Source organism: Pyrgilauda ruficollis, unplaced genomic scaffold (assembly GCF_017590135.1).
Source record: "Pyrgilauda ruficollis isolate IOZ18807 unplaced genomic scaffold, ASM1759013v1 scaffold93, whole genome shotgun sequence".
Classification (NCBI taxonomy): Eukaryota; Metazoa; Chordata; class Aves; order Passeriformes; family Passeridae; genus Pyrgilauda; species Pyrgilauda ruficollis.
The window spans coordinates 2,988,550-3,002,657 of record NW_024531377.1 but is presented as its reverse complement, the minus strand read 5'-3'; the positions used below and the strand labels follow the sequence as shown (position 1 = coordinate 3,002,657).

The following is a 14,108-nucleotide window of genomic DNA, read 5'->3' as shown; positions in this document are numbered from 1 at the left end:
TGAAAGTTATTTGAACGAATGAACTAGACCATGACACAAAAATACAAACTTCAACACACAAGTAGGACAAAGCATACAAAATCATCCACTATGAGTTGCAAATATCTTTTCCTGAGGCACTCTCACGCCACGTAACACACTTCTAGCTAGTCAAAATCCTGGACAGACTGTTCAGTTTTTCCAGGTACCTTTTTCAGGTTCTGGTGAATCTACAACCTAACTCCTTACCCTAAAGGCAGGATTTGCTCCATGTTCCAGTAAACACTTGACAGCTCCTGTGCATAGGTTAAATGCAGCAATATGCAAAGCTGTTCCAAAATCAAAATCACTACAGGTGGCATCCACATCTGCAATTAAACATCACATGTGAGGTATGCAAGTCTGTTACATGAACATTTCCCCCTACAGATTCCTTGAGAGGATATTCATTTTTACAGTTTATGTTAGCATTTATACAGACACACCATTATTTAAGTACCAAACACATATAAGAAGTAATTCTACACAGAGTATCAACCTTATTTGCATCTGTTTATTCATACCACGAACCAAGCTGGAAGATGAGCATGTACTTTCACTCATTTTTTAATACTGATGGCTTAACTGCAAAATTGCTGCTACTCAGGGTGCCCAATCTACTGTGCCAAGATTAACACGTGAGTAACTTTAGGTTTGCAAGAAATTAATTTTTTAATGTTTCAGAAACATTTATATTTTATTGCTTCTAAGTGTCAAACATTAAAATGAGATGCATCTTCAACCAATTGTCTTCCTTTGTGAGCAGGCAGTAGGGCAAGGGAAAACTGATTATACATCTGCTTTACACTGATTTAATTACTAATGGCCAAGAATGAAGTAAGAGCTGGTGATTGTTATAATTTCTTTGTTTTCAAAGAATTGCACTCTGAAGGGTCTCACACTGATAGTCTGGAAAATGGAGAACTGCATCTGACTGGAAGTGATTTAGCACAATATATATTTCTATCAGTTGTTCCCAATATATCTTTCAATCTGCTATGAAGTTATTACTGTTCTAGAAGATTGGAGTTTAAATGTCTGTTTAATCTGAGGCTCCTCTCTTAAATTACACAAGAGAGATGTCATTTTGAGTCAGTTAGGTATAGGACTGTTAATTAAAAATGCCAGCTGATTTAATACACAAGCCAAAAGACCACAAGTATTAGCAATCATGTTCCAATTTGAAATACCAGTGAGGAACATAAAACTTTCCACCTCAGGGCTGAAGAACCTCCTCATATTTTCTAGTACCAGTCTCCATCCCAGAAAACACTAGCCCTTCTCACAATGCCATAAACCATCAACATCCTGCATCAACATCCTTTTATAGCTACACTAAATAAACAAATAAAACATCAACAATATAGAAAATACACAGTTATATATGTCTGTATAGGCATGGTAAGTTCATACATACTAATAGAACTGATTCAATTTTATAAAGATCAAAGGTAACTAATTTGCAATCAGAATTTAACAGTTTTGCAATCACTCTGACTGAACACAAACATGAAAAAAGACTGCATTCACATGCCTCAGTCATGATGAGAGCTGCACATGCAGATGTACCCTTTATGTACCAAAGGTCAGAAGACATCACCAGTTTAAAACCAGCTAGAAGCTGAGGAGCAGTATACAGCCATTGAAACTACCATGGAATACATCCAAACATTTTCTGCACACATAGGAACCAGTTTGCAAAAATACTGGTTAGTAGCATCAGCTACTGAGCCAGTGACAGCTGCACGTACTCCTGTTTTGAAAAACACCTGATGTTTGGTTTGGTTTTTGGCGTTAGACTGTGTGACTTCCTCAGACCTGCAAGCTTTATGCTTAGATGTTCTGAACAGTTCTCTTACAGCTTCAATCTAAGTGGGCATTGTAGAGGTGACAGAAAGAAAAACAAGTACCAAATGTTACCTGGTAACTACCCCCAAACTATCTAGAGGAAATTAATATATAATTTTTGTATTTAAAACCTCTAAAAATCCAAGACCAAACTAGCTCTCTCCTGTAGCAACTGAGGAGTAAATCTGCATGAAGACTTTAACTACACAGTGTCATAAAGAAAGCAGTTTAGCAGTAAATCAAAAGGAAACACCTGTGCTTCACAATGGGTGTCTCAGAGTCAGTACACCACTGTCTTGATAAGTTATTTTTATATTAACAACCATTTTTTCCCTAGTTCAGTATGGATCCATCCAAAGCATGCTCACCTTCTACGTATGTTCTTCCTTCTCTACAAACTGCCTGATGAAGTATGGAGCTAAAATTATTCTATTAATTCAGACTATCCATTGTTCCCATGCCACAGGGCAAATAATTTTACATATTTCCTGAGATTAAAAATATCAGCTGCTTATCCAAGAATTGCCAACTGCCCAGTAACCAGAGTGGTTTCCTTGGAAATCTGAGCAAAGTCCCGCCCCTTCTGTAGGAACCACACAGGAGGAGAACACCAAATGCAAATAAGGTCTGAAAGGAGACCTAAACTGCTGATGCAAGTTATGGAGGCCAGGCTATTGAAATGTGATGTGGACTTAACTACTGTGCAGTCTGATTTTGTCTTTTGTTACCCACCCACACATGTCACCTCCTAAGCAAGTCACACCAGTAAGAGCACTGCTTAGCAATTACCTCCATGGAGATTCAAGATGTAGCAAGCAAGCCCTGGATACTCCAAAAGCCTAGCAGCTTTTCAAACTGCTAAGACAGAGTCCCTAGATAAAAATCCTTTATCTAGCACAATCAGAAGGATATTTAGTAGAACAAATTCACATTTGTACAATTTTAGTGACAAATTCACATTTGTACAATTTTAGCGATAAAGTTGCTTACTGGTTTTGCTGTCCTGACCAAATTAGAAACAAACAGTTCTGATCAGAACCATTTCTGTATTTTCATGTGCATTAGTACAAACAGGGCTCCAACTACCAATCCTTCACAGTATCATGCCAAAAGGTGTTCTCTATTTATGTCAAACACTAAAGTCAAATTGTTCCTTAAACAGGACCTTCTACACAGCTGAAAAATGGGGAAAATGAGCAGGTCAAAATTGCCTCAGTCACAGGTTTGCCACATGCAATTGCCAAATCCCCACTACTCCTTTAACCTTCTCCCCACATGCCAAACATACTTCTCAATGTTCAAGGAACCTTAAAAACCACAAGATTTTCCTACAATAGTTGTATCTTTGGTTTTCTGCAAACATTCTCTTAGTTCTCAATAATTTAAGATCAACCTGTTTGCTTTCCAGTCTATCTGAAACTTCTATTGTCTTGTACAAAGCTCAAGTTTAAAAACCAGCATTAGAAACAGTACAGTAAAGCACTAAAAAATAGTTTAAGAGAAAAATGAACCAACGAGGCTGAATAAAAGAATAAGAAATTATTTATGTATAATGGATAAATGGACACCAGACTTACAGCCCACAATGTATCAGCATAGGATCTACAAAATATGGACAACTACACGGAACAAAAGTCACAATGCCTACCTTTTGGCTTTGCATTTTTCAAAATAACACTGATCAGTTCTGGAACATCAAAGTAGGCAGCATAGTGCAAGGCATTCATATTTGTCCAGCGGCTGCGCAAGCTGCTGTCAGCACCCAAATCAATAAGCTGTGTTGCAAATTTTACAGCAGTTTCGACATCACCTGCAGGGTAATTTTTGTAAAGTATGCATCAGTGATTTATTTATTTGACCTCAAAAAACACATACATGTTTATGTATAAAACAAAACATACATTAAGCCCTTCAAGCTCACAGCAGAACTATTACTCTGCCTTTTTTTTTTTTTTTGGAATAGGATACAGAAATTTTTGCCCTTTATCATAAAGGGCTGAAATCTCTAGTGTATAATAACACTGTTTTTCACTAATGTAAGCATTGTGTCAGCCATCAAACCCAGGAGTTTTAGGATCTGACAGGAGAAAAAGAATTGAACATCACAATGCTGAAGTTAATGTTAAAAGATCTGCTGACACCGGGGAAGATGACCTGTGCCAGACTTCTCTCAAACTCAGAGGAGAAGTGGGCTCAGGTCAACAAAAAAGGATCAAAACACAGAAAAGTTAATAGGGGTGTTCAAATAGAGTTAAATGTGCACTCATTTCCAGTATTTATGACCACAGTAATGCAAACAAAGTTTATTGTTCTCTGCTGACGTGAACAGGGTGAAAGAAACAAAACAAAAGAACAGCCAGTCGCCTAAATGTTTTGCTGTGAAAAAAACTGCAGCAAAAACCACAGCAAACTGGCAGCTTGCACCTCAGTCTGAAACTGCCTTTGCTAAATGAACTATCTGTTTAAGCTGGTACTACTGTGTGTGATACCTATACCGCTAACTCAGTTTGCTCCCCATGGCTACAGCTGCAATTCTGCATCTTCCTTGCTCATGGCCACTAGAACAGAGAAAACCAAGCACAAAAGAAAAAAAAAAAAAAAGAATCTACTGCAAGGAAAAATTCTGTAAGTGTCAGTGGGATAAGCTTATGTGAGTCAGTTAGGTTTTTACATCTATAATGACTTTTTTTTTTACTCACCAATGCCATGAGCCCCCGACTTGCAAGTGTAATGTAGGAGAGTCATATCAGTCAGTCCATCTCTGTCATTCACATTGCAACCCCTTTTAATGATCTGACAGGCAAGTGGAAAACAAGCAGATTTTACCTCTGGCATATCTCTGACATCACTACTATTTCCTAAGTTACTGACGTTATATTGACTCCTGGATTCATTACAATGGCTAGTAACAAAGAAGCCTGACAGAAAAGACTCTTAATTGCAGAACTGAGCAACATACACAAACGTAATAAATAGCATTATAATTAACCTTCATTATTTACAGATTAAAAAAATTATTTCTATTGCTCCTTCTAACATACACTTCACATCCTAAAAAGTTAAGCAGTTAAATGCATGAGAAAATGATTTATGAAGCTCTCCCCTTCTTTGATCTCTCAACAATTATCCACCCCACTCCCACACAACTCTAAAAAGAAGCCTCCAGTTATAGTACGGTAGCATTCATCTTCACTACACTTCCCCAGAAAAACCTGTAATCCAGAAGAAAAATAAGAAAGTAGGATGGAAATACTAGAAAAACATTTTGTGCCTTGGAAATACTGCCCTTACGGTCAGGCTTTAAGGTTAACTTCATATATTTTTTGGGTTTGAGTTTGGGATTACTGCTAAGTAGGAAACTGAAACACCAAGGTGAAGGGTCTCTACACAACTGCCTTGAGAGAAACATTGTTTATACCATCTATGCAAATGTACTGAATTTTATCCATCATCTTTCTTTTTCCACATAAAACCTGACAACATGTGGAATACAAGGCATGATCAGTCACTACTTGTTTAAAGGCAGAAACTGTATCTGCATTTATGATTAATTCTACTTCTAAATGAACTGGTTTTATTCACTGTCAACACAGTATTTAACATTGAGAGCACACAGGGATCTTCATTTGTATCTCACCTCATTCCCAATAATATCAATATTCTGCTGGACCTGTGGAACCCATTGCCTTAAGATAGCAAACAATTCAGAAACTGATGTTTTGGGGTCGAAGAGTATTTCTTGGCATGCTGCATCATTGGGATCGAAGAAGGAAAACTCTGTTTAAAAAGAAAATATTCTTTATATAAAATCTTGATTTTTAATGTGCATCTAGTTTTTCAAACTCAGAGGCAAAGGACAGCAGAGAGAAAACATCTTCCTTCTTCTTCTTCCATCACAATTTACACGGAACATACAAAATATCAACACACACTCTAATCATGAAGGCATTCTGTAACCTCTGCTATTTTCAGTATTTCATTAATGCATCAATCCCAGCTGGTGGCAGCTGCAGGAAACAAACACCTTCAAAAATTAAGACACCAAATCAAGACAAAGGAAAAAAAAACAACTCACTTTTAGAGATTTTAAGCCTCATGTTCTTTCACGCAACCCAAACTCTTAAACACCTTATTATAAAAGTATATGTCACATTATTCACAGGTGTGTGTGTGTGTGTGCTTGTTAATGAAGCACACATTCTCTGTTTTTAATCTGTGGAATTTCTTCCAGCTCTGGAAAATCATATGAAAGAATCTGGATAGCAATGGCTATGAGGAGAGGGAATGAAAGCAGAGTCTACTACTATCAGTAAATGAACCATGGCAAACACTGAACTTTCACCCCCACTGCAGTTATCAGGGACCTGCCTTTTAAACAGGTTTTGGATAAATGTACAATACAGCTCACATCTATCACAGATTCATGGCTCTCAGACAGGACAGACAGGTTAAGCAACACACACCATCACCCATCTGGGTGTGTGACATGGCATAAACCACACCTGGGTGAATCATCCCAGCCTTTCCCCAAAAACAGCATACCTGACTTCTAGATTGGAATAACAGATAAGAGCACATACAGAGTTCTCTTCCTGGCTATTTAGAGTTCCTCAGACTCCATTGCCTTGACTCAACAAGAATGGAAAAGGAGGACAACTTTCACTGATATTTACCATTAATTTTTATTTGCACCTACCATATAAAAAAACCCCAAACCATTTATCTCCCAGCACTACAAGTGTTCTTCTTCCTTACATCCAATGCATCAACACACATCTACTCATTTATCCACTAATATTTACCTTCCACATAAACCACAGCTGATCTACAGCTGAAAGCTATGAAGTAAACAGACAACTAGGCAACAAGATTAATGATCCTACACAATATTCACAGTTCTTACTCTACCAGGAAGATTTCTAGCCACAAATCTGATCAAAATTATCTATCAGAAATCAACTCTTACAGTCAGCATGGTAGGGTAAAAATCTGAGACTGTATCAAGGATTAATGACAACCACCCTAAGTGCTTAGCAGGTGATCAGTTGTAGTCTTTGCAAACAAAGCAATGCTACAGAAAAATCTGTTAAAGCAATCAATCCCACGGAAGGATGGCAATAGCACCTAGATACCTTAAATATTACTTTCTCCTCCTCTGTCTTTCCCAAGTATTGATCATAGTGCACAACTGTGTTAAGGAAAAACAAATGCACTGAATGTAAAGACTGAGAATCTCTCTCTGCTGTGGCTTAACCTCCTTTACCCAGATTCAGCAATGTTACTGTTACACAGGTGACAGCAATCTCCTATAAAAGGACTTTTTTTTTATTTAATGGGTAGGCAAAAACCAGGCAGAACACACAGCAGTGAAATCACAGGGTTATTAGAAGATACCACCACAAAACAATGCTTGAAGAAGGCAAATGGAAACTTTATCTAAGGGATAAGAAAGTAGAATGGAATAAATCATGGCAGTACTCAGAGCAGAGAAGGAAGCAATGAGAACAGGGCTAAACCATGTAAAGACACACGTTCAGGTACTGAAATACATCATATGGAACGCTTACATTCCCAACCTGAGCTAACTTATAAACTGGGTCTCGAGAATGCTGAGCCTGTCAAAGACAGAACATTACATGTATTTATTCTTCCTGAATACAGCTGATTGCTCTAATCAATGCATGGGAAACACAGAGGTGGAAGGAGTGATTTTTGAGTATACAGACGCTATTAATATCTTCTGCAACATTCAAGGGCATTATAATTGCAGCTATCAGTGAAGCTCCTCACCTACAGTGACATTTTAACACATTATATGCTGTCAGAAATTTTATTATAATTTATACATGTGATGACAGTCACTGAAGACAAACATTATTTTGACAGCTGATCACTGATACTTGGTATAATTTTCTACCACTCACTTTACAGTCCTCACCACCACAAAAACATACACTTTCAACAGAAATATCCTCTTCTAGTACATCATTTACATACTAAAGCACAAGAAAAAGTGTAACTCTAGAAGTTTCAAATGTGCTGTAGATTAACTTCCCTTACTCCAATTTTATATCTTATCACAATATCCAATTCTACACTGAGATGTGAAAGAAGTACAAATGTGACCACACATGCACAGCACTGTACAAAGGAAAAGATGCAATTTATAGTGTATGCAATAAGAAAAACGAAAAAAGCATGGGTCTTCATCTTTCATTTCATTTAAGAGAGAATCCATTAATAAGAAGAAAACATTTTCTGGAAAGAAATAATTAAGAGTTGACAGGTTTTCTTAAAATTTATCATTCAAATTTGTTTTCTGCTGATCACAAATTCATTTTCTGTTTAAAGTACATACCACAGTCAGAAGGCATTGGTGCTGCAGCAACAGAAAAAGTAACAGATGTTTCAGAGTTTGGGAATAAGAATCGTTCTCTTTCAATGAGGGAATCTCCTTCGAAGGAAGGTTCTGGGAGATCCTCTATGGTCATCTTCTAGAAAGCCACTTTAGGAGGAAAAATAAAAATCAATAACCTCATTGGAAATACTTTGGATTGGTCCTATCATAGTAAGATATAACGTGCAATGACACTAAAATCTTAAATTTGCAAACAATTACTGCCATAACATTCTTACAAACTAATATATGAACAAGGCTCACAGAGTCTGGTGTCAAGGTTAGCCAGCTTCTAGTTTTGACTTCCACCACTAAACTTGCACGTAACTAACGGAAAACATCATATTTCTCCCCAGTTTCCCACTTCAGCAGTAAAGAAAATATTAATGCTCTATTAGCGAACACACAGTGAGGATAAATGGATTAGTGTGTTTCACAGCTTTATGAAAAGGTGAAGCATCAATACCTGCCCTCATACTCTGCACGCACATTCCCTCCCCTCACCATGAGCAAGAACATGCTGCCAGCTACTGCTGCCTCCTCTTTTTAAATTCTCAGCTCTTTCATCTTCCCACACACAGCTGCAGACAATTCATCAGCGAGTGATTCACTCCTGGACTCACAGTTCCACAGCAGCTCCTTTCCCAGCTCTTCTCCTGGCTGGTTTAAAATAGCACACTTACCACAGTGCTGGAACCTTCACCCTGTGCTGCTTCCAGTCACCTTCCCAGGCCTTCCAGCAATCTAGGAGAGAGAATCAAGACTAAAAGGTTGCAGAGTTATAGTAACAAAATCTCACAACCAGCCCCAGTTACATCCCAGTTATGGTTCCCAGATTGAGATCAGAGGAAAGCTGGCTACCATTTTTAAGACAGTATATCAGGCAAATTCATTAACAAATAACAAAAAAAACATTATTCTTAATAGAAACAGACATGATTGCACCACCAGAGGCTACATCTCACAGCTGAAAAATTTAAATTCTGCATCTTGAATGATCATTATTAAACACTTGGGGTAAAAGCAACATTTCTACTAAACAACCTACATTTTTATTCTGGAGATTGCTATACAGGGCTCTTTTCTCAGGAATTTGTTTAGCCAGCCTGCTTGACAGAAAGAAGCCGTGGAGCTTGAAGCAATGGTTGTTTTTATTACATTTAATTTATGCCCAAGTAAATATGAAAAACTAAAAGGAGTTATTTTAATTTTTGTACCTAACACACAACAAGCTGTATGAGTAGATTTAGTCTGATATTTCCCCAAATAAATCTGTCACACTGCTTGGGACCTCACAATCCATATGCTAAATAAAAAGCATTTTAGCATCAGCAGATGCTAATCTTGAAGTAAATAAATTAAAGCCTCCTCTTCTTGCCCATCATACACAGTTCACCTTGTGCTCAAGTTGGAAATAAAGGTCCACATGAAAAATGCTCATTTTCCTCCCAACTACTTTATTTCCTTAGTCTTATACAGCTGTACAAATTCATGTTCTGGCATGAAGATCAAGGAGGAGGCCACTGGCAGGACAGGACTATTTTTTCCCACAGCATTATCAAATTGCATTGGCTTACGTGTTCTTTTATTCAACAAGGCCAAAAATATCTCTAATTATTTCAATTAATATTTTCTTACAGTCAGGAAAAGTTAAGAGCTTACATTTCAATGGCTTAATAGCCATCATAAAGATGACAGCTTTCTTGTGTGAGGGACTAGAAAGTTCCTTAAGCTGCAAGTACCTAATTAAATTGCTTTTGAAGAGCAACAGTGAAATAAATCTGCTACAATCTGATATTTCTTCAGAGGCTACGACAAAACAAAACAAGGCTTTGTAAGACACATGAATTCACGAGTTTCTCACAGGCAGCACCTCAGAGTTCTCACAAAATGCACAAAGGAACAAGTAATATGCATGAGTACAAAAGACATATTAGCTGAGCCTCTTAAGCTGGAAAAAGAAATTAAAAGCTTTTTGAACAGCCCTACACTGAGGGAACAAAAGGAGCACAGTGAAAAGCAGCCAGACCTGACTGAGCAGATGGTAACAGGAAAAGGTGAGATTTTGTGAAGTAGGACAACCTAAGTTCTTGGAACTTGAAATCAACAGAGAGACTTCAAAATGAATACAAGAAAGAGTGTTTATGGCACTCAGGAAAGCAGACCAAACAGAACACAACCTGTGCAAGTAGCCAGGGCATGTTTTATTTTGCAGGGCCAGAGACAAGAACACAATCTGTGTGCTGCCAAAGCACAGCAGGCAGGGAAACAACCCGTGCTGTCAGGCAGGCAGCACCAAGTCCCAAGGGCTACACTGCAGATGCTGACCCAACTCCACAAAGAATGAATTTCACATGTCAGCACCTCCAGTGGAAGTGTGCACACCCTCACACTGTGGGGTTTCCACCTGGCTCTGGAACGGGGCACGTGTCAGCACCCAGCACTGAACCACGCGATGGCCAGACCACACGTTCCGCACCCACAGCCGCATCCAGGGGCTGCCAGCCCAGCTGTGAGAGCTTCCCAGGCAGCTAACCCCACACACACAGCTGGAAAGGCAAGGGAAAAGGCTGAAAACTAACTCAAAGGAAGTGAAAAGGCATCCCCACGCCATCCTCATAATGAGTTCTGTTGTGAGCAAAGCCAAAATTGCCTGAGGTATTAACAATACCCAAAACATACTTCCCACCAAGATTCAGCTGGAAAGTCCTGGTGCAGTGGAATGGGAGGCCTTCCAAAAGAGCAGTGACTTTCCTGTATTAGTAAAAGAGTTTAGAGCAGAAACTATTAGAGAAATTACATTAAAGAGAGAATTTTTCCATTCACAGCACTGCCAAACTACCACAGAGCACAGTTTAGCACAGCAGAGAGTATCATACTTACTATCTGCCAGCCATACGTTCTTCCAGCTGAATTATATCTGCAATTGAAAAAGCAGAACTATCAGGGAAAAATCTTCAAGGAGTCATCGGATGCACACACCCTTTTGTTGACAAAACTGAACAGCAACAACAGGTTTCTTGATATCCACACATTACACAGGACTGCATGGTAGCTCCGCAGATACATATAAAAAAGTTCCATAATATAGGATCCAACTTTTTCATGTACTCTAGTTTGTAACTTGTGTTAAAGCACAAAGCTTTCCTGCAAGTGCTGTAAGAACCTGCAAATGCTAAATCACTTCAAGCTATAACATACAGTTGTTCTGGGCTTTGATAGCTGAACCTGTCACAAATGTGATGCTATTTTTGACAACAACTATGTAAAATGGACTCCTTATCATGTATTCAGACAGGCTCAAGAAAAATTACGTTCAGAGAACAAGTTTCTTGCACATACACCACCTGCCCACTTCAGAACATTTACAGCACAGGTGGCAGGCATGCTACACACGCAGGTAAACCCAAGACTTGGGTTGTGTGCAGGGCCCTTTTGCAACACGGCACTGTTTTCAATGATTCACTGAATTGTTAGTGTTGGAAGGGACCTCAGGAAATCATCCACATTCCAACCCCCTGCCAGGGCAGGGTCTCCTGGAGCAGGTGACACAGGAGCGTGTCCAGGTGGGGTCTGAATGTCTCCAGGGAGGGAGACTCCACAGCCTCCCTGGGCAGCTGTGCCAGTGCTCCGCCACCCTCAGTGTAAAGAAATCCCTCCTCATGCTGAGGTGGAACTTCTTGTGTTTCAGTTTACAGACACTGCTCCTCAACCTGTCACCGGGCACTACTGAAAAGAGCCTGGCACCATCCCCTTGGCACCTGCCTGCGAGATATTTATATGCACTAATGAGATCCCGTCTGTCTGCTCTTCTCCGGACGGCACAGGCCCGGCTCCCGCAGTCTCTCCTCATGAGAGAGATGCTCCAGACCCGCACCCCTGCGGCCTCCCCGCCGGACAAGCCGGGAGTGCGGGGAGAGCTCAGCTCCGCACCCTCCAGCCGGCCCTGCCCGCTCACAGCTCCCGGGACACTCGGCAAGCCCCGCTCTCTCTCCGGGGGCGGTAGCAGAGCGCACCCCCGAGCCGGGGCTCTCCCGGCCGCCGCGGTGACACCGCCCGGGCCGTGCGCCGCAGCCGGCCGGGGGGAGCCAGGCCGACCGCGGCCCGCCCGCTGCGGCGGCCCCTGCACCGCCACCCCGCCCCCCACTACGCGCCGAGGGAGGATGGGAAGCGCCGGGAAAGAGCCGCCAAGCGCCGGGAGAGCGCCGGGAGAGCGCTCGGAGAGCGCTCGGGAAGCGCCGGGAAGCGCCAGCCCCGCCCCAGCCCTACCTGCTCCCGGCCGAGCGCAGCGCGCGCCGCCCGGGCCCGCCCGCAGCCCAGCGAGCCCAGCGAGGAGCAGGCCCCGCCCACCGCGGGCAAACCACGCCCCTTCCCGCCCCTCCTGCCAATGGACGGCCAGCGCGCCCCGCAGACCACGCCCCCCTGTGCTGGGAACGCGCGGCGGGAGAGGGCGGACCGGCGGGATGGAAGCGGGGATGAGTGCGGGGATGGATGCAGGGATGGATGAGAGGATGGATGCGGGGATGGATGCGGGGATGAGTGCGGGGGTGAATGCGAAGGTGGGTGCGGGGGTGAATGCGAAGGTGGGTGCGGGGGTGAATGCGAAGGTGGGTGCGGGGGTAGATGCGGAAGTGGATGCGGGGATGGATGTGGGGGTGGATGCGGGTGTGGATGCAGGTGTGGATGCAGGGATGGATTTGGGGGTACATGCAGGGATGGATGCGAGGGTGGATGCGGAGGTGGATGCGGGGATTGGGCTGGCAGCAGGAACCGGGCTGGCACGGGCTGGAGGCCACGCGGCACCGCTGGCACGTTTCAGCACTCGGCTCAGACGTCGGGATTCCCCGGCTGTCCTAGCAGCCAGGTGGAGGAACTCCCAAGGAGGATTTTTAAAGGTGCTTGTCCCATGCTGTAAAATCTAATGAGGATCTAAATCCAAAGAGATTGGCTCTATCCGGTTTGCCTACTGTGGCAAACCCAACATCGTACCTGAGCCCAGGCTGCATGAAGGGAATTTGAAGTGGATAAAACCTCAGCCAAGCCCTGCTATGTTTTTGTGCTCTGCGTGGGTCACTGTTAAATAAACATAACTGATGTTTACAATCAGGTTTTTGGTGTTGTCTTTCCAGTGATGATATTAAAAGGGGTGGGGGAAGGACAAATAATAGGAGTGGCAAGTGTAAATTTCCTCAATGAAGTGCTGAAAGGTCAAGAGTTGCAAATTCTTTCAGCTCTGAGAGACTCCAAAGCTGAAAGGAGAGCATTGAATTGCAGTTGTGAGAGTAAACGTGATGCCAGATGGCTACAAAAAAGCTAGGAGATTCTTCCACTTCTAAGAACGTTCCATACCTTGGAAAAGACAAGGAGAAAATGTTCCAGGAAAATGCAGGCCTGCTACTTTCACCTCATGGCTGCTTAGGTTCAAACTATTTTTATGAAGACAAGCATGTAAGCAAGATCGAATGTGAGCTTCATACTGGCAGTCGATGTTTGCCTTTTTTGAGGTGCTTGGTGCTCTGGGCAAAGGAAATGTTCTACTGCTGATCCTGAATAACAGACTTCAGTGAAGAGCCTGGAATGGAAATTATTGGTTCTGGAGAAGACTGGGATTTAGGAGGGCTTGAACGAAGGTAAAGCACACGCACAGGGGGAAACAGAGTGAAGTAGCATTAAATGCAAAGTACTGTAAAAAACGCCAATCACTTGTTTTTAAAATTTTAGAAGTTTAATAGCAATAAAATGGTTATAAAAATAGTAATATTATTAGAGTAATAAAAATTTGGATAATTTGGATTAGGACAATATGAGACAATAAAACCAAAGAGTTACGGACAGTCCGGGTACC

General features: G+C 41.6%; 1 protein-coding gene across 12 annotated transcripts in view; it reads right to left on the bottom strand.

The window, feature by feature from the left end:
- CLIP4 (CAP-Gly domain containing linker protein family member 4) overlaps window positions 1–12,604 on the bottom strand; it is a 31,769-nt gene extending 19,165 nt beyond the window's left edge. The window contains exons 1-10 of one of the 12 annotated variants that reach the window (XM_041489393.1): window positions 12,533–12,595; window positions 11,147–11,183; window positions 10,946–11,017; window positions 8,947–9,007; window positions 8,730–8,844; window positions 8,225–8,371; window positions 5,504–5,643; window positions 4,566–4,659; window positions 3,515–3,676; window positions 229–347 (exon numbers count right to left, since the gene is read on the bottom strand). In XM_041489393.1, coding sequence (XP_041345327.1) covers window positions 229–347; window positions 3,515–3,676; window positions 4,566–4,659; window positions 5,504–5,643; window positions 8,225–8,357 — 648 coding nt within the window. In that variant the 5' untranslated portion in view covers window positions 8,358–8,371; window positions 8,730–8,844; window positions 8,947–9,007; ... (1 more) ...; window positions 11,147–11,183; window positions 12,533–12,595. Of the gene's footprint in view, window positions 1–228; window positions 348–3,514; window positions 3,677–4,565; window positions 4,660–5,503; window positions 5,644–8,224; window positions 8,372–8,729; window positions 9,008–10,945; window positions 11,018–11,146; window positions 11,190–12,532 lie in introns of those variants that run through there. The other 11 variants (XM_041489392.1, XM_041489397.1, XM_041489387.1 and 8 more) reach the window with 11 other exon arrangements.
- Window positions 12,605–14,108: the final 1,504 nt, after the last annotated feature.